Below are 24172 nucleotides of genomic sequence, written 5' to 3'. Positions count from 1 at the left end.
ATAAACGGCGAGTGAAACAAAGAATCTATTCATTTTTTGCTCCCGCATCCAGATGAGGGGGCTGGAATAGCCATTCAGGATGTACACTCACTCGCTCCCAAGTCAGCTGCCACAGGCAGGGAAAGCAGGAAGTTGGGGGCTACTCGAGACCTCTGGCCGCTGACGAAACACCTCGGCCAGATCTCACAGCTGAAGCCCATTGACTGATTGATGCATTGCGTGACTTCGAGTCCGCCGCCTTAACTCCGATTGCGATTATCTCGAATGGACACTGTGGCCGTGTCGAGATTTCCCCCGAAAAAACAGTGTCATAAGCCACACAGACGTGATGTCAGTCCCAGTTGACAGGAAATCGTCTCCGTTCCTCGCCATCGGAGTATCGTGACAGCTCAGCCTCTGGCGCGTAAGCGCTTCGACCGTCCAGGGGGAAGTCTGTCCAAATGTCTCTGTCACACTCGCAGCTCATTGATGGAAACACATTTTGACCCAATTCTTCAGCACCACGCGGGAGCAAGGTGGATGAGGTAGTGCTTTGTCCTAAGTGCTTTGGATGTACCCTCTGAATATTAAAAATGTATATTCAGAAATTGGACTCTCATGAATTGAGGTCACTCTTATTTAGACATTTAACTCACTACAGCCACATCTGTCTCTTAGCTCCGATAGTATTAGGTTTGTGTATTACTTTGGGTTCCAGGATTCTCTACAGTCTGACCGCCTAATATTATTTAATCGTATATATAGTATTCCTGTTAGAGCTCTATATTCGCAGAACGCCTTTGTGTGCTATACAAAGCAAAGACGGTATTCTTTAGTTTATCGTGTTTTTTTAAGAAGTATACCATATCATGGTATTCTAATTCATGCCAACATCTTCTGATCTATCCTGTAGGAGTACTGGACACCAAACAACCCCATGCAGAACACCATCATCCTTCTGATCGAGCAGATTGTGGTGGCACTGGGTGGAGAGTTCAAGCTCTACCTGCCTCAGCTCATCCCACACATGTTGCGCGTCTTCATGCACGACAACAGCACCGGGCGCAGTGTTACCATCAAGGTCAGTGTTACGCGGTGCAGTCCAGCTGACAGAATCACATATTCCTAATGTGCGATCGGAGTGTTCACCGCAGGGTGTCCCAACCACCAGACTCAAAAGACTTCACGGCACACGATAATACTGGGGAACGACAAATTCTAAGCTATTATTTCCCAAGTGGTACTTTAAAAAAAGATTTATTTTATGAAATGTTCATGTGAATGAACCGTCATGCAAATAACAGGTTGAACCTTTAACTGTGTTAGAATTAAAGACCGGATACATAAAAATGTCAGGATTGGGATTGATGTTCTACGACGATATATTATGAGAAGATTTATGCAACAACATTAAGGATTAAAGATGAAACATAAAAATACATGAAATCAGAGGAATGCAAGCAGAGACTATATTTCACAGATTTATTCATCAAACATTTAATTTTGTTATTGAAGCTGTTTTGACAAAAACAAGTAAATAGGTTATTGTAAATGACCTCATCTCTTGAGGAAAGAGCCCGGAAGATAAATATCGACAATTGTACACAATATTTTTTAACGTTGTCATGGTAACGGGATATGTTGCAGCAAAGTGCTTTCCCATTCAGATTTACACCATGTGTACAGTCTCTCACGCTCAAACCATTTAACAGTCCCCGAGGGTCCAAGGTTTGGGGCCTGGGGGGCACTCACCGTTAGAGCTCAGTCCGTAGGGATTTGTCCTGATAAACAGAGTCCACGGACCAGTTGCTACAGAGGTCGGACTGGCAGCTGGAGAGGTAACGGTTCACCTCCTGGGCACTGTTCAGCAACGCATCGAACCCATAACTTCTCAAGCACTTGACTCATCACTCAAACAAAATAATGCGGATTTTGGTCCGACTGAGCCACAAGAATCCTCCTAGCAGGACCAACCCTGTGTGCGAGCAAAAGGTCGAGGAAAGGATAAAGATCACCGACTCATTTAGATTCACTTCTCACAGAAATAAAAAGGTAGCTGTAAGACAGTTAAAAAATGAAGTTCTACTGGCCGTAATATATCATGCCAGTGAAACAATAAAATGCATCACTGTGTTATGTAATTTTTTTTCTTCTTTTTTGATAGCCGGAGAACGTGTGTCATGAATCAAGTAGAGAAAGGGCACTAACGAGATTGGAAAGCTCACGTCATATAATATACACTTGTGTGCGTGTGCATGCGTTTTAAAGTGCTTCCATCGCTCCACGCTCTCTCAGAAGGCACAGGAGCTCAGTTGACTTATTGGGGTGCTGTTTTCTGTTCCGTGACTTCCGTCGATATCCATCAAAATCATTCAGGCCTCCAGCCGTTCACTTGCAATGCAGCAGTTCAAAGACGGCATAGACCTGTAGCTTACACACTCTCCTGTTTCAGCAGCTGCTGCCAGAATTTGTCTGGGTTCTCTCGGAACCCCTAAATCATGGTCTGGGCACAGACCACAAAGGCAGAATCGCAAGAAGCGCGGCCACCTAGCGCTCTCTGCTCTGCTGCTGTTTTGTCTCAAGAGTCTGCCGTATTCGATAACCCAGCAGCCCGCAGTCTGGATAGTCTATAACTCAGGCCTGGGTCCTGGAGCTTAATCTTAAGCACTGGATGGGGGTTCGCGAAATGGGAAAGCCGGGAATTGGGTTACCCTCGAGTCCAAAGGAGAAGAAAAGAAAAACATACCTCCATCATTTCAAGGAGCTGTTGGGCCCGACCACCACCAAACCCCCTAACACGCACACCTCCACACCTCCACCTCGGCTTCCTGCTGTCTCGCCGTGCGTCATTCGGAGGAGGGGGGGAGAGAGCAGAAGTGGTCATGGTGTGCCGTGGGGGCTGGGTTTGTTTCAACATACGTCACCCTTCAAAGACCATCTATTCGCGCACACTCCCCACACACATGCTCCACACAACATGATGTAATGATCATATGAAACTACAGGAGCCTTTTCTGGAAAGAAAAGTAAAGAAAACTATCACACAGTCCGTGTTAATTTTTATTATTATTATTTATTTATTTTCTCAACCGAGCACTGCAACCTCATGAATTAATAACTTAATACTCAGTCATGAATTCATATTGCTCATTGCAGGCCGCCCTGTGCAATCTTGTTTGAAAACCATGCCATTTGAATACATGTCAGATCTGTGATGAAGACACAATGCTACATCACAAAGCAGAGAAAAGAGTACAAACTTAGGCTAGATGCAATCAAACAAACAATAAGCCATCTCGCAATAGAGGAACAGTGAGAACATTACTGAAAACATTGGCAATCTGTTTCAGTAAAGGAAAACAAAGCATTTTTATTGAAGTGAAATTACGATGGAGAATGGCTATTTAAAGGTAAATTAATCCAATCGGATGTTTAGATACACATGGGACTGTACCGAGGATGTGATCAGAACGTCTTTGTGAATACTTTGGCGTTTCAGGAACAACTTTTTTTATGATGTAGATTGAGACAATTAGGGCCAAAAAAATGAATCGGTACTAGTGAAATTGACGTCTTGGAGCCATCCGAGTGTGTCTAACATTGTGCCGGGATGTGTAAAAAAACGTCCGATTATAAATCTCCAGAGTCTGTTACGCATAACGCTGAAGGGACAGAGGTCAGCTTTAGTTTCAGTGTGTGCTCTCTTTTTTCGCAGATGCTTAACGCCATCCAGCTGTTTGGTGCCAACCTGGACGACTACCTGCACTTGCTGCTGCCTCCCATCGTCAAGCTGTTTGATGCCTCCGATGTGCCCCTGCAGGCCCGCAAGTCAGTGTCAATGTCGTGTTTGTTTTCAATTTAGCGAAATGTTCAAAAACCTTCACTCGCTGCATCTCACGCAAGCAAATCTGATTTTGATTGTCTACACATTCGCGCCACAGAAATGGGAAGAAAAAAAAGGAGAAATGTAACACAACTCGCCAGAAAGAAGAACAGGGTTTTCCGTTTAGTTTTCTTCACAGCGTAACATTTTTAGTTGCTCTTGTGTGTCTCGGATCATGTCTCTCTGTCACTGCTCCTGGGAAAGTGAAGCTGAGCATTTTTTGTGTGTGTTTTATCTGTTTTTCCCCTCTGTGTGGCCCAGGGTTGCCTTGGAGACTCTGGACCGACTGACAGAGTCCCTGGACTTCACCGACTACGCCTCACGCATCATCCACCCGATCGTTCGGACACTTGACAGCACGCCCGAGCTGCGCGCCACCTCCATGGACACTCTCTCCTCGCTCGTGTTCCAGCTGGGAAAGAAGGTAGCTCCAGTTGCCAGGGGGGCTCCCATTTAGATCACTTAGGCTGCTCTTCAAAAGACTACTTCCAGCCTCCCCGCTGCTGCGCTTCACATGAACAACGCTTTGGTTGACCCTCCACCATCGCATCAGTCTTAATTACCGGTACTTCCTGCCAGACTGCTGATGTCATTGACCATTTGGCGGCAGGGGGGGTTGGTGTTTACGAGGCTGGGTGAGGTCACGTTTACCACTCCCCTCCCCGAGCCGTCCCCTCCCTTATCCCTCAAACCTCCTATGGTTTTCAGGCCTAACCTCAGAAGCACGGGCCCACGTGCAGCCTCATCTGGCTGCCAAAACGTGCAGGGGAAGCTTTTGATCTGAGACTCACGGTGGTTCGAGACAAGTGCAGGGTTTTCAGTTATTTGGCTTCTGGTGTCAAGGGTGCCCCCCCCCCCACTAGAGCTAGCCAGACTAAACCACATTAATCACATGTACACCCTTTTATTTACTCTCCTTCTTTATCCCCTCCTTTCGCAGTACCAGATCTTCATCCCAATGGTGAACAAAGTGATGCTGAAACACAGGATCAACCACCAGCGCTATGACATCCTCATATGTCGCATCGTTAAGGTGAGTCCCCCCAATTTATCGACGTTGTTTTCTCCAAAAACATATTAATTGTTCTTTGCCTTTTGCCCAGTCAGGCCCAATCAATAGAACCCACACAGAGTAACTGCACATGGTCAAGCAATACATTACAAAAGTCATCACCATGCTTTGTTTATCAACACTTCTACATTCATAAAACATGTTTTGAGGCCTCACTCAACTGTGTGTGTGTGTGTGTGTGTGTGTGTGTGTGTGTGTCTACATTATAGGGCTACACTCTGGCTGAGGAGGAAGAAGACCCTCTAATCTTCCAACATCGCCAGCTTCGTGGTAACCAAGGCGATGCCCTGGTCAGCGGGCCGGTGGAGGCGGGACCTATGAAGAAGCTTCACGTCAGCACCACTGCACTCCAGAAGGTCAGAAGGGGGATAATTGACATTTGGCGCTTTGATAGTGAAGGGTTACGCACGCAGGTCCGGTGTTGATTTCACTGACGTGGTTGTGTACAGGAAACAGCCGACTGTTTAGCCGTAGTGATGACACACAGACCAACGGAGCAGCGATGAATTAAAGGAAAAAACCTGCTGAAATGAGCGGACACGCACAATGAACTCAGGTGCTCCCATTCAGGTCACATGGGGTCTCCGAATGCTTCCATGAATATGAGAGTGATGTGAATCATATGCTGTGGCCTTCACAGTCACTAGATATCAACAGGGCTCTCTGCCACTGTCATAAAAACGCCAAATGAGGTCATCTTTTGGGAAGAACGGCGTTTTCATTCTTTGGAACGTCTTACCGCAAGTAGTAAAAACGCGATTTATGTGTTCGTCTCAGCCAGATGAGCCACACACACACACACAGACGTTACCTGTGACACTCTAGGGAAACGCTGCTGCTCCCACGTAGTTCCCAGTGAATGCTGAGATGGAGAATGTCTTTCTCTCCACAGGCTTGGGGTGCGGCCAGGAAGGTGTCCAAAGATGATTGGCTTGAGTGGCTGAGGCGCTTGAGTGTGGTCCTGCTCAAGGAGTCGTCCTCACCTGCCCTGCGATCATGCTGGTCTCTGGCACAAACCTACATCCCTCTCGCCAGGTCGGTTCTACTGCTCTAGCTCAGTTCCCCTCTCCTGTATTTTACCTTCATGTTTTTCTTGTCTCAGTCCTTTTTACGTTCCCTATCCACGATAGGCCACCACAACAGAACCGTTCACATAATCTTCATGCTTATGCTAATGCTGCAAGCTAATCTCGCTACTTGATTGATTTGCTGTTCCTCGAAATTCAGTTAAGGCCTGTTTTTTTTGTGTGCAAAATATCATATTTTGACAGCGCGTTTGCTGTTTCTGTGGTCCACAGGGACCTGTTCAACGCCGCCTTCCTGTCTTGTTGGTCCGAGCTGAGTGAGGACCAGCAGGATGAGCTCATCCGCAGCATCGAGTTGGCCCTCACGTCCCAGGACATCGCTGAGGTCACGCAGACTTTGCTCAACCTGGCAGAGTTCATGGAGCACAGTGACAAGGTGAGCAGTGAGTCGCAGCAGCTAATTTACACCACAGAATCACTGTGATATCGTCTGGTTTTATTGAACTGCTTGCAGGTCTGTCGAATTTTCTAAATTCAAGTTTTAATATTACGTAGTGCATATTAAAGTGTCGGTATATAAAGCTTTTCCTGTCTCATTGAGTTTAATGTCAAACCGCCGACCATAAATCTACATGGGTAAGATGTTATTTATTACTACCCATGACTCAGCTCGAACTCGTCAATTTTCAAGCCTTTTCATACAAACTGCCCCTTTTGTGGAACGAAATGTGCGTGCCAAGTGGATGTGCACGGCATCACACGTGCTGCGTGACGTTGAAATACCGTTTGAAATTAGCTGTACTTCTCTGTACTCTCCCGCTGGCAATGCGGCAGCAATTAAATCGCATCTGCTTTAACGTTGTCTTTTGTGGAAACAACGATGATGGTTCACTTGGCTCTGATGTCTTCAAGGTTTTTCTGTGTTATCAATGTATCTTCACTTTAAGTTGTGTGTGAAAGCACTCCGTGTTGTGATTTGACTCATCTGCCGGAAAATTGGGAATGGTGCGTCAGATGCAAAACAAAGTGTATGAACGCAAATAACAGAACCTGCACAGAGGAAATGTACCAATGCAAAAAAAAAACAAGAGGAAACCAAGTCTCCTTGTATGCTTTCTCATTTTGTGCAGACACCCTTGCTACAGTCCACCACGGTCGAGAAAACCTGCGTCACTGTACAAACTGTGGTTTCCGGTGCTAGTTGTTGTTTAAAAGGATTGTGTGTTGCAGGTTTGAAGCTGGCCCAAAACCTGCACTCCATTATCCTTCTTTCCAATTATTCAGAAGTCGCTAGACGAGAGCTGAGCGAAAACCATTCTGGCTGCTGTCATTGTGATAACAATATAAACGGGAGCAGATAACACTTTAAAACCACCACCACCAAAAAAAAAAAGAGTTAACAGAGAAAGCCTTTCACAAGTGGCCTCTGTTTGACCGCACATGTTGAGCTAATTAGTGACGAAGCTGTTAGGTTGAGGGCAGAGACCGTCATGGCCGAGTCATGATGTATTTTTTCAGCAGGGTTACCCCCTGCTGTGAGGCTGCAGTAGAGACAGACATAAAGTGTCCGGTTCCAAGCCAGTGGAAAGAAGGGCATGATCTGTTTTCTCCAGGTCACCAGACGACCTTTTGCACGTTAACTCAATTGCGACACGAAGCTACCTTATTTCGCAGTAATTGCGCTATCGTGTTTAATAAAGTGTCCAGTCAAATAAAAGGTTCTGTCGATTGCCACAAAAATGTAATGCAGATGGAGCACAGGATTCATTTCGAGTTTAATTTTATTTAGAGCAACAATTAATTTCATGCAATTTGTTTCCTTTTCCAGGGCCCTCTGCCCCTCAGAGATGATAATGGCATCGTGCTGCTCGGCGAGAGAGCCGCCAAGTGTCGTGCCTACGCCAAGGCTTTGCACTACAAAGAGCTGGAGTTTCAGAAAGGGCCGTCTCCTCTCATCCTGGAGGCTCTAATCAGGTAGGTGGTCTAAGAAATGGTTTTATTTCTGCAAAAAAAAGCATGTTTTTTATGACCTGTGAGACGTTGAGCTCAGTCTTCATCACAGTATATGACTGACAAAAGCAAGCACACGTTTGTTCTTCACATAAAAAAGGGAGAGTAGTTTTGTCAGTTTTCTTTTAATTTAAGTTATAGTAGAGTCATAGGAACATGTAGCTTCTTCAAAGTTAGGCCTTCATTTCTCGGTAACTTTGAGATAATTCGTGGTCTGTGGGAGGTCTCTTCCCTCGGGTGTAGATTCATTTGAGTCACAAAACCTTGGTTTGACAGGTGCCTCTGTGATAAGCAGTCACTGCATTATAAGTTATTGCTTCAAGACAAAACATTAAACCGATCTCTCAAAGTCAATTTTTATTAAAATATATACACAATAAATGATATTGCACATATCTTCCCATAAGCCTTTGATATCTTCCGTCATCTTTTCCATCCTCTTTTCTCATCCTTCTTTATTTCTTTGCCTTTGGCATGGCGTGGAGAAATCTGTTTTCCAGCCATCTAATTGGACGCTTGCCTCCTTTTCATCTACGAGTGTCTGGACGTGTGTTTCTCAGGGGCCTGTTTTCAATTTCTCAGGAGCCTTGATGATGATGAATGATGGGAGCCGGTACTCTGGTGTTTTCAATATTCCCATCTGGTTCTCACCTCTCCAGGATTTCCCATAAAAGATCCAGAGGCTGGTGTGCAAAATGTAAAGCTGGCTCTACTGAGTCGCCGCCTTATTTAAAGAAAAAGGAAAACAACAGAAACTGATGCACACTTTTTGATGACGGGGAGGCATCGTCACTGCTTGCTTTTTTGGTACCTGATGAGTCATGGTGTTTGTAGATGAGTGTGCGATTATTTCAGAGATATAGATTTTTCATATATTTATAAAATGGACCTTCAGTTAAAATTCAGGGAACTCAATCTGAGTAGGTGACTCTCATAATAGAACACATTTGTACAAGTTGTAACTGGTATGAATAATGTGTGAAGGATTTTTAAGAAAATCCAAATAATTAGCTTGCGGTCTAACTATATTCACAGGCCCCATAGCTGCGGACGGAGCCAGGAAACCAGTCACATTTTCCCCATTTATCCCAACAACAGAGGAACATTGTTAATTGAGCATTTGGCCTATGGTGTTATTGTACATCGTGCTGGGTCTTTAAATTTACTTAAATAAGTAATTTGTTAATTTTTTCCATAAAATGTTGTACAACATGACAATCTCTGAGAGGATATAATGATGGGGCGAAAGCGACGCAACAGATAATATAAAGGTCTTTAAATAGTGTAACTATGACTTTGGTGGTTCCATCCCCATTATGGCGACTGAAGCTGGGCATTTTTTGCATCTGGACCATGTGTTAATAATAAACGGGTAGCCATAATGTTACCGGCTCTATGGAAATGCTTAGAAATGGAAATATATAGTATGTATGTAGTTTAGTCAGCTGTATAGATGGCTGCAAACTAACTCAGGGACAGGATCCACAGGAGTCTGGTTTTATATCAAATCTACATTCCAAGGGAAAATGAGGTGAACCTGAGATAGTGTAATCGCATGACCCACTTTTTAAATGCGCACAAAATAAATTCCATGTGTTTCCTCAGGCTTAACTCCGCCTGTTATATTTGGATAACCTTTAGATGGTGTAATCCATTTCCACGCGATAGCTTCTGCCCAGAGGTCAAGTCACATCCACCTTAGCTGACGCACATCTTCCTCAAATAACTCCAACGTCTGGATGCCCTATTTACTGAAGTTTAACTCTAGAAAAAAATAACCCTAAATACCATTTGCAGCAGCTTGGCGTCCAAAGTGTATCGTGTGGTGCGTTGCCCCCTCACGCCATGCGCCACTGTTCAAGGTCTGCTTTTGTTGTTTGGGTCATAAGTTAGAATATTTTTAAACACTAGAATAGAAAGAGCAGGTCATTTGTCATCCAAAGGTCCCCCCCCCTTTTTTGTGTCCTTCATTCCACTGTGGCCATTTCCTTCTAAGGGGAGGGATAAATATCCCGCTTTAATTAGATGTTTACCCCGACTGTGTCACCTTGTTAAAGGAAGAGAATTTCACGAAGCCTGCTACCACTGAGCCTGTATAGGCAGTGCTCCCCGGCTGTAGGTATTTAAACGCTCTGAGGAATTCTATGCTGTTTTGAGCGTAGCAAAATGGCGTTATTGTTTTCAAGGTAGTAAACCTCGAGGTAGTTTAACTCGCTGGCAGAATAGAGAGTGTGTGTGTGTGTGTGTGTGTGTGTGTGTGTGTGTGTGTGTGTGTGTGTGTGTGTGTGTGTGTGTGTGTGTGTGTGTGTGTGTGTGTGTGTGTGTGTGTGTGTGTGTGTGTGTGGTCCTCATTCCTGCATTTGGCTAAGGAGCCCTGGGACCTTTGGCCGATATGTCAGCAGATGACCGAGGGGGCCGCAGGTCTGTGGCTCAAGGCAAATATGTTGCTATTACTGGACGTGACTGGACACAAGCCTTTGTGTTGCTATTAGACATTGCTACATTTCAACCTGCAAAGCGATTAAGGTTGGATTGCCTGTATGACACGGGTTGTGCTGCCATGTTTCGTTTAAAAAATATGTTTATTTTCTATCACATAAAACGACATAATTACAGAGCTGTACACATTTTACAAATGACACATTTCCATCATCAATGGTTAGGGTTTTACAATAAAAGGCAGCGTAATTCATAGGAAGTGCCTTTGGTGGTTGATCCCATTCCAGCAACTCACAAAGTTCCCCTTTTCTTATTTTTATTAGTTCCTACCAGTCCTTAATGATTTATACCTGAACCAGACTACTCTGGACGGATTCTTGCTACGATCCTTACATGTGTTACTTGTGTTAACTAAAAAATACATCCTAGTGCTTTCAAGACAAACGAGAGAAGGAATCAAAATCCAGTCACCCTTACGGGACAGTGGTAAAAGAGCATCTATTAAAGCATTTGAAAAATAAAATATTTGTACTGATAAATACACAAAATTAACTACAATTTACAATCAAACACGGCAACAGACATGACGCACTCATCTGACTGAAACGTAACCAGACCATCACAAACTACATTTTCATTCCTTTCGCAGTCAAGGCAAGGCCACAATTTGGTTGAACAGGTGTTGGCGAGATCGCTCGGCATTCACGCGTGTCATCTCGGGTCCAGCGCACTATGGTTGAAAATCCACGGGCCGGACCTTCATCTCCACTTTCTTGAGGGAGTAGTTGGACCCGTGCCAGCCGTACCAAGTGATCCCATCTGGGTTCTTCGTTATGTGCTGACCGTAGCGGTAAAAAACGCCGTTCAAGTTTGAGTCAGTGCAGCAGTTGTACCAGTAACCACCTGGAAGGAGATGAGGGGGAGAGAGAAAAATAATATTTAGACTTAATGTTGATCGATGGGAAATGCGTGCCTAACGTTAAATGTAAATTTGGTTGCTTCGATTTACCTTTGCGCAGGGAAGCACAGTGGTCCACGCACTTGTCGTTGTCCTTGTTGGCGGTGCTGAAGTTGGTGTTGTTGTGGTAGCGCAGCGAGTCTCCAGCGTTCCCGCTGTAGTTGGCGAGGAAGAGCTTGTAGCTGTTCAGCTCGTTACCCACGGTGAAAAAGCCGTACTCGGCATAGCGCGTCTCCCCCTGCCAGTCCTGCGTTGGAAAACATAAACGACTGGATTTAAAGAGGGACAGTTACACACAGCCTGTTGGCTCCCCAAAGGCCACTTTGATTTATTCTTCATTTTCCCGAAATCGTTTCATGTGTTAAATGTTTACGCATTGGTTTACGTGTTTTCTTGCTCAGCCCGAGTTTACACCAGTGCCATGTTTTTTTCCGACACGTACCTCCATCTCAATCCGGAGAACACTGGGCTGCCTCGTTAAACGGAAGATGTGGTCATTGCCGAGCCAGAAGTCTCCGCGGATGGCTCCAAATCCGTTTTTGTACTGCTTCCAGTCCCGGTGGAATGATGTGAGGCCAACTTTGCGCCGTTGGATCAGAGTCCAACCACCTCCGTTTGTCTCCATATCGCAGAAGACCTGAAAGTATTTATCAAGATGTAATAGACTGCAGATGCCACACAACATGCAGTGTACACATACCTAAGTGTAACTTACGCTCAGCTCGGGTGTGCCCAGAAACTCATCTTTAGGCAGTTTGTACTCGCCAGAGATTTTGTAGTTCTTGCTGTACAGGGATGCGCAGTCGTATATGGCGTCTGGAGGGGGAAAAAACAAACAAAAAAACAATCTCTTCAGTTATGATAAAACCATATGCCGTTTAAAAAATGTCAATGTCATAAATTCTAACAGCTTTATGGATATCTGAGTGATTGGGCAGATGAAAAAGTGACCTTTGTCCCCTACTAAAAGCAAAATGGATCAAAACAGAGTGGAACCATGGCTCCGATTTTTTTTTTTGGTGCACAGTTCTTCTCTTTCACTCCGGTCACTGTATGGCGATGCCATTAATATGGCTATGAGATCACTATGGAGCAACGAGCCCAATACAAAAAAGTCTGTGTGAATGAGGAAAAAAAAGAGATGGAAACCTTCAACTTCTTCTAATCTTTGCATCCCTTCCTGTTCGGCCGTCCCGTCTCTAATTTACTCCAGCTTTGAGAAAAAAGGCCCCTGTGTTCCCTTTGCCAGTGACATAAACGTGCCCCTACTCGACCACACAGTTTTAAGGGTATTGAAATAATAAACTACGTCATGCCTGGTTAACCTCTCTGCGGCAGCCAGTGCTGATTAGTGGTGTGTTAAAGTTGAGCTGAACGTCGGACATGATTTGGCTTTGATGGGAGCTCTTTATTGACAGCCGCGCAGATGGGACTCCGGCTCCAAATGAATGCTTCAGACCGCTGGCGCTCGGAGAGAAGGCACACGTACTGTGCAAACAGCAGTTTGCCGAGACTTCAAGCAGCGATGGATGAGGCTGATTATAGTTTTTCACAGCTGAAGTAAATATATATTGTCTTGGCCTCTTTGAGGACTGTTTTGGAAAGTTTAGGTACTCGTAATCCATTGAAATGATGGTTTATGAATTATTTTTTTCAGCTTGTTATTTATCTTTGCAACAAAAAATCTGTGATCTCCTGAGTGAAAATATGCCAATGTAATGTAGTCAAACTAAGGGTGATTAACATGTAATTGGTAGATGAACGGTACACTTTTAAGTTCGGTCTTGTCTGAAATCTTTTTCCACAACTGGAAATAATTTGAGTGTGAATTTGACAACAGCTGGCTAAAGAGTGCAAAGAGGCAGGTTGCTCAAATATGCGATGGAGTCACAGATGGATCTGTTTTTTTCCCTCCCATGTGTGAGCACTTTACAGCCTCTCTCCAGGTCCTATTTTTCTGTATGTGAATCACAGGAGTAAAATTTAGCAAAAAAAAAAACAGTTCCCAGTTAAGTTAAAACTTAATCATGCAATGCTCTTGAGATGCTATTGACACCGACCATCTGCACACAACTACTAACAGCTTCCGCCCATGCTCACCCGATGAGGTCTGTGTGGCAGATTGCAGGGTTTGCAGCTGCATGATCTCCACGCGGTTGTTGATCTCTGAGTACTTGCTCTCCGCCTCCGTCACCCGGGATTCTTGCTGCCGGTTCTGCTGGTCCAGATCCATTATTTGCCTCACAACGTTCATCAGGTCCGTCTCCTGCTTGCGACTCATCTCCTCGAGGAGGCTGGTCAGGTTGGCCACCTGCACCTTGAGAGAGCGCACGTCATCACAGCACTGCGCCTTGGGAGGCTTCGGAGGCGTCAGCCTCTTCCTGGGACTCTGGGCCCATGTCTCGGCCAGCAGAAGCAGCGTGACCCCCAGGGCCACTACGCTCACGTTCACTTTGGCCATCTTCTTATCGCAAAAGTCCGGGAGGTTCACAAGCCTTTCGATTTGCGTTGCTGTGACTCCTCGCGGAAGGCTCTCTCTTTCTGGGAAATGTCAAACGGACAACAGCTGTGGCCGACCAGTTGAGTTGGAGCTCCTCTTTGACCAACGGCTCACCCAGGCTCTGTCTTATTTCCCTCAGTGAAGCCCTCCTCTGCGCTGAACATCTTAAATATTTTTGCAGGAGGATCCTCCCCCTTCTCTCCCGGTGCGCACCAGTCACCGCGCTGACCCTCTCCAACCTTCAGGGTGGAGGGCCTTCCCCATCCCTCCTTCTCCCTCCCCGCTCTACCCCCTCACTTTCACTCATTCCACAGAGGCTTCGACCACGTTTCTCCTCTCTTCGTCGTTCAGGTGTTGAGGGTTTATTGGGCCGTGTTTAGCCTCTGCCTCGAGGTGCAACATATGGAGCCGTGGTGAAACGACACAAAGACTACTGTCCAAACTCGTTGCGCTTCCAGTCACAAGCCAGCCGCTTTGTGCAATGTGGAAAAAGCAAACTCTTGAATACTGCGACATTTGAAGTAATTTAGCCGCACAGAAACATTTCTTACAACATTTTAATACCTGTTTTTCGGCTTTCAAGCAGTTCCGTGTAATTTCCTTCCCTGTCTTCACACCCAAATTACCCCGTTATTGAGGGGTTTTACTATATCTCTGAGGCCAACATTTTCTTCATTAAATTGGGCCCTCACATGCCAAGAGGTGAGTGAAGTCACTAAGCACTCTTAATTGTAGGTTAAGTGTTCTATTGATGCTACCCTTTTTGGCAGATGTTGAAACGGGCACGTTTCTCCCCGGAGCCTTTTGGCATCAGATTTGAGAAGGGTGTTGATGCGAGGAGAACGGCTCCGTGAAACCTTCAGGATAACACGAAGCCAAAATGCAGTTTCCGTTAAGCGGAAAGTATTTGTTCAAGAGAGGACCGACAAAGTCTGAGTGTGCTGTCTACATGTGTAAAGGCTTAACAGTTTGCCATCACACATGCACTTTATTTTTTTAATAAGTAGCTAAAATGGTATACTGTACCCACTGGAGAACAACAGAATGAGGTGGTATTCGTAAGAATAACAGAAGGCTGCTTTCTCCTCTGCGTTATATCACAGACAACACTGACATTGGTTTTCGTGTTGCTTTACCGCCGCAAAACCTATTTAAAGAAACCAATTGAATAGAAATACGGGAAGCATGGGAAAGAAAAGTGTAGTTGGACAAATAGCCACATTAATATTCCTTATTCCTCTTTTCCTTTTCTTTTTTCTGCGGCCCTACTAGAACTTAAACTATTAACAGAAGATTAAACAATAATTGTTTTTAACCTTTAGTTTGTTCAGGGGAGTTTAATGTTGACCATGTCGTGATTAATACTGCCGCTCTTAGTTTTGTATGTATATTTTAGTTCACATAAAGCCGGGTACCTTCTTTATTTCCAGCAGAACCGCGTTGACCCGTTGAAATTGACCTTGAATGCGGGTTTGACCGGGTCACTCTGCCTGTCTGAAAAGGTTGCAAAGGAGCTTTGTATAGTGGTTTGTAGCAGGTGAAATTGTAAAATGTTTATACTGTACAGGAAAACACTCGCATGCACTTAAATGCTCTTTGGTTGCAGTGAATTTTTATCACCTCCAATTGTGGGAGACACAAAGCGGCCTTGTACCAGGGGAAGTGTTTCGCTGGTGGGTTTGAACCACCAATTTCTTTTCTTTACAATCCGCCGCTGAATGTGGTGCATTTTTGTGTGACTCAATGACAGCGTTTGCAAAATTCCTGATCCTGGCTCACCTTCGCCTTTTAAAATGTCTGACATGCCAATCACTGGCTGGTGCTGTGAATATAGCACCTTTGCGATGTCAGACATCAGAGAGGCTTTCTTGAATCTCCATTCTCTGGAATTTCTATCTCATCCCAGCTTCCCCGAGTAGCTGCCAGCCCTGCCAACTTAGAGGAAGACGCCTTTGGAGATTAGGCCAAAGGGGGTGTGTGCCTTCGGCATTGAGACAACAGATCATGCATGACTTTTATGATACTCAACCATATGTGATCATTGCCATGCAAAATAGATGAACTGCCATAATGAAGTGCCAGAGTATGCTGTAAATACAGGGAGTTGTGCGTAATAGTAACCGAGACACGGCTGCACCAGGACATTCCTCTCAGTATTTACTTGAACTGCATGGCTTTTCCCTTTCTGCTCATGGACACCAATGCAGTGTCTGGAAAAGGCAGGGATTCATAGACGAAGACAGAAAGTGGAACTATGAGTATTGGGTATTTATTTCTCTTTGGGGCGGCTGCAGCTCATGGGGAGAGTGGTCGTCCTGAAACCACAAGGTAGCCGGTTCGATCCCCGGTCTCCCCATAGTTGGCATGTGGAAGTGTCCTTGAGCAAGTCACTGAACCCCTAGTCGCTCCCCGGGCGCCTCACAGCAGCACACTGCTCCTTAATTACTTAGGATGGGTTAAACGCAGAGAATAATTTACCAAAGGGGATTAATAAAGGATAATTTCTTTCTTCCTCTTTCTTGAAACCACAACAAAGCCTTTAAAGACCACCACCGTGTTTGCCTCAAATGTACCCCGTCACGTTTTTTGTCAGATCTGGTGTGCACGTGAGCACGGAGGATGCGGTGCACATTCCTGCCAAATGTTTTGCAGGTGACCCTCGCTTTCACTCCCTTGGTCGGGCAAACAAATGTGGAGTTTTGATTATTCTGTTCAGCATCATCTTTGTTTCATGGAAAACGAGGTTTGGAGCACAAATTCCCAAAATATGACATAATTATGACATGGTCTGTTATTGCTTTGATGCTCAACATTTGGATGCGCACAACTCTTCCTTTTTCCGGGTACTGGGCTCCTCGAATATTACGGGCCATTTTTTTGTTCTTTTTATACAGCTGGTCACCGCTTTGCAATTTTCCATTTACTCCTCCTTTCTGTATGTTGACATTTGCTTTTAGTTTCCTGTATTTGTTTGATTTGTGAGACGCATATGGTAATAATAAGCCATTTGTTGTCTTCATACAGACATAATAGCCTTCATGTTTAGTTTGCGGCAATGTCTTCAATTGCCAGGCAGATTCTGCTCTCTGGTTAGATCATGAACATGATCCTCCTCTAGATTACCAACATTCGTCAGAAATATAACAACAACTCTCCATCATGTCATGGTCAGCCAATATTTATGTGGCTCCGTCACAAGAAACTTAACCGCCAACAAATGCGATGATTGCAGGGTGAGTTCAGTCGCCACATGAGGTTCTCCCGATCGTACCTTTCCGTTATATTTTATAAGTTGATATCCGCCAGAGAGTAAGGTAATTGAGTTAGGATGAGTATCTTGCAATGATATGATAAATATAATCGAGTTACAATCATCACTAGTTCCAACTCCGCTGCCAATAAAGAGACAGCAGAAAGGTTCCTCATCCCTTACTTTTAAAATTTTCAGTGAAGCGAAATTATTTTATTTCTTATTCACTTTCACCCAAGCTCCTAATAATTAATATTCCCTCCGTTGGCATGTTTATAACTCGTAATGTGACATTAACAATGTGATGTTTGATGGTGCGTCGTGCTCGTTGACTTCCCTTTTTAAGTCTTAACCCCGAGTCATGGATGCAAGTTCCTTTTGGTGGATAGTTTGCCCTACCTGGATTTCTGTCTTTGCTCTTACTGCTCTGTGAGTCACCGCTCACTCTCCCACACTGCATTCCAGCGACATCCCTTTCCTCGGGTCCTGGACTCTGTCATTCAGATGCTGTTTTATATGTTTAGCGTCACGCTGTTTCTCCCCCTCAGAAACAGCTTCTTTAAACAGCATTCGCCCTCTAACTATGTCTCACCAGACTCTGTGTGAAGAATGCACGGCTCCTCTTAACATAAGAGGCATTCACTAAATTCTAACCAAAGCCCCCTTCTTTATATGACTTCCTCTGGAAGCCCGCACATTTCATTGAACAGATTCTTTCCTTTACCCTCTGTGACAAGTTGGACACCCCGCTGTGCTAATTGCGGCCGTCGTCTATCTTTGATAAGTGCGGGCTGACAAAACAGAGTTTTTTTGACATTCTTTTTAATCAGAACGTTCTCACAGACTGCTATGGTGTCCCTAAATACACTGGCAAAACGTTTTGTAATCAGACAGGGGCCGCCGGGGCCAAGCTGTCAGCGGAGCGCTCATGGGTTCAATTACAGGAAGGCAGGAGGTGAGAGCGGGAGCCAGTGGATTCCAACGCTTCTATCTCAAAACTTTGAATTACATAATCTTTATTAAAAGTAACCTCTTCCACCTGTCGGCCCTGTCCGCACAAAAGCGCCTCAGTTTGAGTTGTACAAACTGTTTCGGGTTGCTGATTGAATGCATTATATTTCCCTGAAAGGGCTTACGTCTGATTTGTAAATCAATAATTAACGCAGCCTGTGTGAAGATGAACCAAACCTATCAAGAGATGATAGTTATTTAATTTGAAGGACTATGTCTTTTCTGAATGTAAGATTTAGTAGTTGGATCTGGTATTTGGTGGTTATTTACTCGCAGACTAGTTTAATTATTAAACCCTGTAAGACAAGTAAGGCAAGTAGCTGAGTTGCCATGGAAATAACACAATGGATAACGATCTGCAACTCAGTGAAACCTGGTCACGTACAGGAGGAGAAATAAACTGTTCCATATTTCCCGTAATGAAGGAGGCAATATGCACCGGGGTCTCCCGCTCTGAGGCAGACTTGATGCGCCGGCAGACCATGGAGAGGTCTGGTGGCTTAAGCCGGTGATGGCTACCAGGTGGCGTCCGTTGTCGCGCTGCGCATGCTAGCGAGGCAGCGGGCCGTCCGCTCGCCACGCTGCAAACCAGTCGGGCAGCCGCCTCACTTCTTCAGAGAGACGTTTCGTGACACTGGGATGTAAAAAATTGCTGCTTCGCGAGACAGAAACCAAAACCACTTGTGTCACCATTAAGGGGTTTTCATTGTCTTTGGCGGGACATGGAGTGCTTTTTTAGCTGTGTTGGTATGAGAGAGATCTCAGGCATTTAACTATTAATTAAAGTGAAATGCAAAAACTGTTACAGCCTATGAATTACAAAAAACGAAGGAACCTCTAGAAGTATACAGACTATGAATATATAAATGCTAGCTGGTCTTCTGCTGCTTTTGTGACTTTGTTGTAATCCTTTTAGTTTAAATGAGACGACTGCACACAACCCTGTTGTTGACGAATCAGTTCTTGCATGAACCGCTTACAACAGAATGACGCAAAGGGGCATCTTTCATTTGGAAGTATTTCATGGTTAATTTCACTTGAAATGTAGTCAATATGTCTGAATAATAATACGTCTTTCCAAAAACACATAATACGGATCTCTCTCGCATAGCAACAGCAGCATTCCAATGAGGTAGCCGGGTGGGGGTGTGGGTGTGGGGTTGGATGCCACTGGAGACACTTTGTTCTGTTGGCCTCTTGACCTGAAGGTGAGGAGCCCAGGAGACATTCTGCAGTGGTGTCCCAATGCGGTGATAGTGTGAGGTAAACACCGGTCGAATGGTTTTTCCGGCTGATTTCTCCATGGCCCCCTAACACGCCTAGCTTCCTTGAGGAAAAACAAAAAATGTGGGAAATGATGCAATAGACGATGGACCCGTTTTTTTTTTTCTTCCTCTATATATACCATTTCAACAGGGATATTTTTTTTCTTCTTAATTTGTCCTTATTTGCATTACCCCTAGTAAATAAGTAAAATAATAATGTCTCCTTTTCCCTCGTCCGCTGCCACATTCCAAAGTACTAAAGCTTTATGATAAGCTTCACTGAGAGAGCTGATTTTTGTCATTTCGAGGAAGTAGTTTCAAGTCAAGGGATACTAAGTGTTTCCCCATGCGGCGGCATCTGCTCGGCCATGAAACAACCACCTTCTTGTCCCGAAAGATTTTCAGAGAAATGGGAGACAAAGGGCCAGTCAGAGAGGGTGTCAGAGATGAGTTCAGCCCCGCTTCAGCCACACGCATCCCGGGGCAATGTGGAAGGAAGCGGGTGAGGTAACCACCTTCCATACCTCCGTGCTTATCTCATGCGGTGATGTACTGCTGTTTCTCAAGGCACGCAGGGGTCGAGACCCGCATCCCATGATGACAATGTGTCGCTCGTTATTTCCATAGCAGATGTGCGCATGCCAGCCTGGAAGATTTATGTTGTGTTCAGGTATTATACGTTTTGAGATTCTCGCTCCGTTCAAATTCCATGTGGTCTGTTTAGGAGCGTTGGTTACGTCAAAACATTGATCAAAGCACCGTATCTCTGGGCTTCAACATGTAGAATGTTTGTATCCATTTGCTGTATTGCTCAGCTAACTAATTTGTCCCAAAGGTTGGATATTTTGATACTTCAACATTTGTTACTTTGTCAACTATTTCTATTCTCTTTGTACTTGAATTATTTGTTTTATTTTCATTCTCTTTGATTCTTTTTTCTTTCTTCCCTCAAATGTTTAAATGTATTTGCCGAAGGTAGCATGTTGATTTGTTTGAAAGGGGTTATAGAAATAAATCTGCCTTCCCTGCCTTCATAACTCAGCCTCATGCTGCTAAAAAGAATATCCAGCTGAAAAAATAGGAATCTTTTTGGGCCATTAATGTCAATCATTTTCTAATTGCCCATGACTGAGTGGGATTGTTGGTTTATTTGGACAGAGTAGGAAAACAAAGCTAGTTCATGCTACATTGCTCACTGTGATTCAATGAACAAAGGAGGGTCTCTTGAAGCAAAACATTTCCCCAAAAAGACGAGTGTTAGGGAATGGGCTGTCTTAATATTAGTGGTGCGACGGATCATACAACTCGCGGTTCGGCTCTTAACACAGATCAGAGTTACGGATCGGATCAGCACAAAAGAGATAAAAATAGAACAAATATAACTTTTAGAGATCCAGAATTACGTTTTTTGGCCACCGACACTAATTGTCAATCATGGATGATCCATATTGGCAGATACAGTTCCCTTAATTGTTTGATTATAGCAGCTGGTCTACAAGGCTCCATCCGTCACAAAAATCATTTCAACCACTCTGAAGTCAGGACAAACCATTACAAATTATAAATGTTATCCTTTTTTACTTTGTTATAGTCACTTATAGTGTTTCTTTTCTTCATAAAATAATAATAAAAGGTCTTATTTTTATGGATTAAAATAAATCTGGTCATAAGTAGTTTTAATGATGTATTATAAGATGATTAGAGTTTGTGTAAACAGCGAATAATTTATCTCTAGTATCTATTTATTGTGTTGTGAAAAAATCTCCTTCAAACTGGAAGCTTTTTTTTTTTTACAATTTTACAAGATTACACGTGAACACATTGTGGTAACATTATAATTCACCTTTTCCCCAATGCACATTTTCACTGAACAGCCTGAGCGCATCATAATGTAACCGAACGAAACCTTACTCGCTCTCCTGTCAACTTAAACATGGATTGGTGAGCCTTGAACTGTTACGTTATGTTTTTGGAAAACCATCAATCTTCAGAAAATGTAGTTGTTGCTTTAGTTCCAACACTCGATAAGCAGTGTTCATTTTGAATTAGAAAATGCAGAATGCCTCCACCTCAAAGCTCCACTATCAACAAGGATGCAGGATTCAAGTGTGACCTGCTTAATTTTTTCGATTTCTTTATAGATGCTATTTGTGTGCATCTGTGTTTCGGTATGTGAGGATTTACTTTTTTATTCTTGTGCCACCTGTAAACCAGAATAAAAAGTATTGTTGTTTTGTAATAGGCAGGTTCTCCATCTCCATCTCCATCTTGTTTTGTAATAGACAGGTTCTCCATCTCCATCTTGTTTTGTAATAGACAGGTTCTCCATCTTGGCTCTCCGTAGCGTCTCCCACTGCTCGACATTTGTTCTCGTAAACATGATGTCATCTGAGATTGGATGTTTATTTCCCTTTTCTCAAAATGGCCTTCTCGTGCCCAAATGCCTTTGGGAGGTGTTTGTCAGGCAGCGTGGTGAAAGCTCTCGCTCTGCGTGTTTCTCATCTGTAGTCCGCTCGGACGAGGCCCGTGCAGTGGAAAGAACTCCCCCGAGGTGCCAGACAGTTGGGTTCATTCTGCCTGGGAATATTGTTGATTGCATTTTGGCTGCCCCACGGATGAACAGCTCCTTTAGGCACAGAGTCGAAAGACGTGTCGGACAGCTAGTGTCGCGTCTCCTGCAGTTGATCAAGCATAAAGCTCGGCGGTGTGAAAGATGATGGACCAGCTAATCAGCTGCTGCCTCGGCAGGCCTTCGTCACATGCAGCGTCTTTGCCTCCTTGATGTGTCCAGAATTCATGCCTCCAGGAAGCTTCAACAGAGTCAAACCATGAACCAAATACTTATTTGTGTGTGTGTGTGGGCAGCTTTTTCTCCCTCAGTGACACAAGTCACTGCTTGCTCAACTAGTGTCCGTCATTGCAATGTCAACAACCGTGTTCTCTCATACACGTTTTCCACATGATTACGCATCGGGATTATCTAATATTTAACTACATATTAAACTCTGCTTTGTGAATGCAGCGTCTCTATGTTCACAACTTGCACCCAATGAGTTTCAGTATGCCGATCTTCAGTGGGGAATTGATGCACTTCCATTATATACCTGTCGATAGCCATTATTATATAAGATGATATTAAGAAATACCCAAATTTATAAATGTTTACATCATTATGAATAAAAAATTCCCCAAAGTGAATTAATTCAATGGGCCTTTATTGAACTTTTACTTGGAACAGCGTTTAGATCGCCAATCTCAAACTGAAAACCGTGTGTTCAACACTAAGGAATGGAGTCAGCACTTGGCAAGCGAAGGACCCGAAAATCAGTTAGGATCAAGTGGATATCTTCCTGATTAGATTAGATTAGATCCAGTAGTGAGGCTCCATCTTTCCTCTCTGTGCGATCCATGTACATCTTACCCTCTCCGAGGGGAAATATCTGCAATTTCCTCAGAGATCACGCTCTCTCCTCTCAGTGAAAAAGCCAAGGTACTTTAGAATAGCCAAAATGGGGTTATGGATTATTTTAATGAAGTAGAGCGGATTTTCTTTCAAGAGGTTAAGATATAAAAAGAAAATATACATTTGTAGTCCCTACCGGTGCTTTCTGTCCAGAGGTAATCATGGCTAAAGGCATTGCATTCATCAGAATCTAATGCACACATGCTTGTTCAGAGATTGCAGTGTGATAAATCGTTTGCATTTCGCTCTTGAGTCACTTGAGTAGAGTGCGAGTGATTTGTTTCTCTCCGTGTTGAAAATCCAACAGCACGCCTCGACCCATCTGAAAGACTCTGTCAACGTTTCTGATTTAAAAATATGCCCAAAACATATGCCATAACTGTAAATGTTTTATAGTTTTAAAAAGCCAAATACAAGGTACGAGTCTGTGTGAGGTGATTGTTTTTCTTTCGCCTCAAGTCAGAGATGTTTGAACAGCAATGGTGCGGCGCTCTGTTTTTGTAATAGAAGAGGCAATAAATATAAAAAATTGCACTCGTAAAGCAAGCTGAAAGACACACTGTTCTTTCTGTATTCGGCCAAATGTCGGCCAACGTCCCGTAGAATGTATTCTTTAGTTCACTCATTGCATCTGCAAACTGGTATCAAGGATCTTCCTTCCAGAACTTCTGCGGAAAAGAGCCCGTATGCTAACCTCATTCAGGGTTTAGACTCTGAAATCTAATTCAGGATACACAGCACTTAGTCTAAATTTCATTGCATGATTTGATAAGTCGTGACTGTTTTACGGTTGACAGAACTGAAGCTCAAGCTCTCTCCCGCGACTCTCACGAGCAAATCTGACAAGAGTTCCAGTTCGGAAGTGCTACTTGTGGCCCCGCACGAGAGAGAGAGGGCCTTGAAAACGGTTTCAAGGAAGTTTCATGCTCGCTAGTAGTTTGGTGGAGTTTCTACTTGAGGAGAACATTACGCGAGCCTTGTCATCTGGTTGTGTTCAGACTCTGTGTGCTCGGAGCTGGCAGCCAGATGGCTTCAGCTGAGGGACAATGAAATCTCCAGGGTCCGCAAGAGAGAAAGCCCTCATTCTGATTCGTCTCCTCGGATGAAGCCACATCTGGGCAGCCTTAGCATACCTCGGCAGCTTGTGCGCGCGGTGGGACGCGGAGTCCTCGGCAGTGCTTTGTTCACTTGGTGCCGAGCTGATTATTTGACAACAGGTAGTAATTTGTTGGTCCAGCTGGAAATTACAAAGTATACACGGCACACACGCCGCGCGTTATCGTCAGTGTTATTAAAAAATACTGGATCAGTAGGTGT

At 44.2% G+C, this 24172-nt stretch overlaps 2 protein-coding genes across 2 annotated transcripts in view; one reads left to right on the top strand and one right to left on the bottom strand.

Annotated features, from left to right (window-relative positions):
* Nucleotides 1-24172, top strand: part of mtor (mechanistic target of rapamycin kinase) — a gene marked incomplete at its 5' end in the record, with an annotated part of 72594 nt that overhangs the window by 15417 nt on the left and 33005 nt on the right. The window contains 8 exons of the mRNA XM_079225680.1: nt 893-1060; nt 3695-3807; nt 4124-4286; nt 4803-4895; nt 5144-5290; nt 5827-5969; nt 6233-6395; nt 7788-7933. Of these exons, the coding sequence (XP_079081806.1) occupies nt 893-1060; nt 3695-3807; nt 4124-4286; nt 4803-4895; nt 5144-5290; nt 5827-5969; nt 6233-6395; nt 7788-7933 (1136 nt within the window). The remainder of the gene's footprint in view (nt 1-892; nt 1061-3694; nt 3808-4123; nt 4287-4802; nt 4896-5143; nt 5291-5826; nt 5970-6232; nt 6396-7787; nt 7934-24172) is intronic.
* Nucleotides 10533-13990, bottom strand: angptl7 (angiopoietin-like 7). Its single transcript, XM_079226651.1, has 5 exons — nt 13467-13990; nt 12082-12182; nt 11809-12003; nt 11418-11613; nt 10533-11311 (listed from the first exon to the last, which is right to left on the bottom strand). The coding sequence occupies exons 1-5, from the start codon at nt 13825-13827 to the stop codon at nt 11139-11141; spliced, it is 1026 nt and encodes a 341-aa protein (XP_079082777.1). The 5' UTR covers nt 13828-13990; the 3' UTR covers nt 10533-11138.

This window comes from Taurulus bubalis (genome assembly GCF_910589615.1).
Source record: "Taurulus bubalis genome assembly, chromosome: 11".
NCBI classification, from domain to species: Eukaryota; Metazoa; Chordata; class Actinopteri; order Perciformes; family Cottidae; genus Taurulus; species Taurulus bubalis.
Note: the sequence above shows the minus strand (reverse complement) of the source record. Positions and strands in the feature narration are given on the sequence as shown.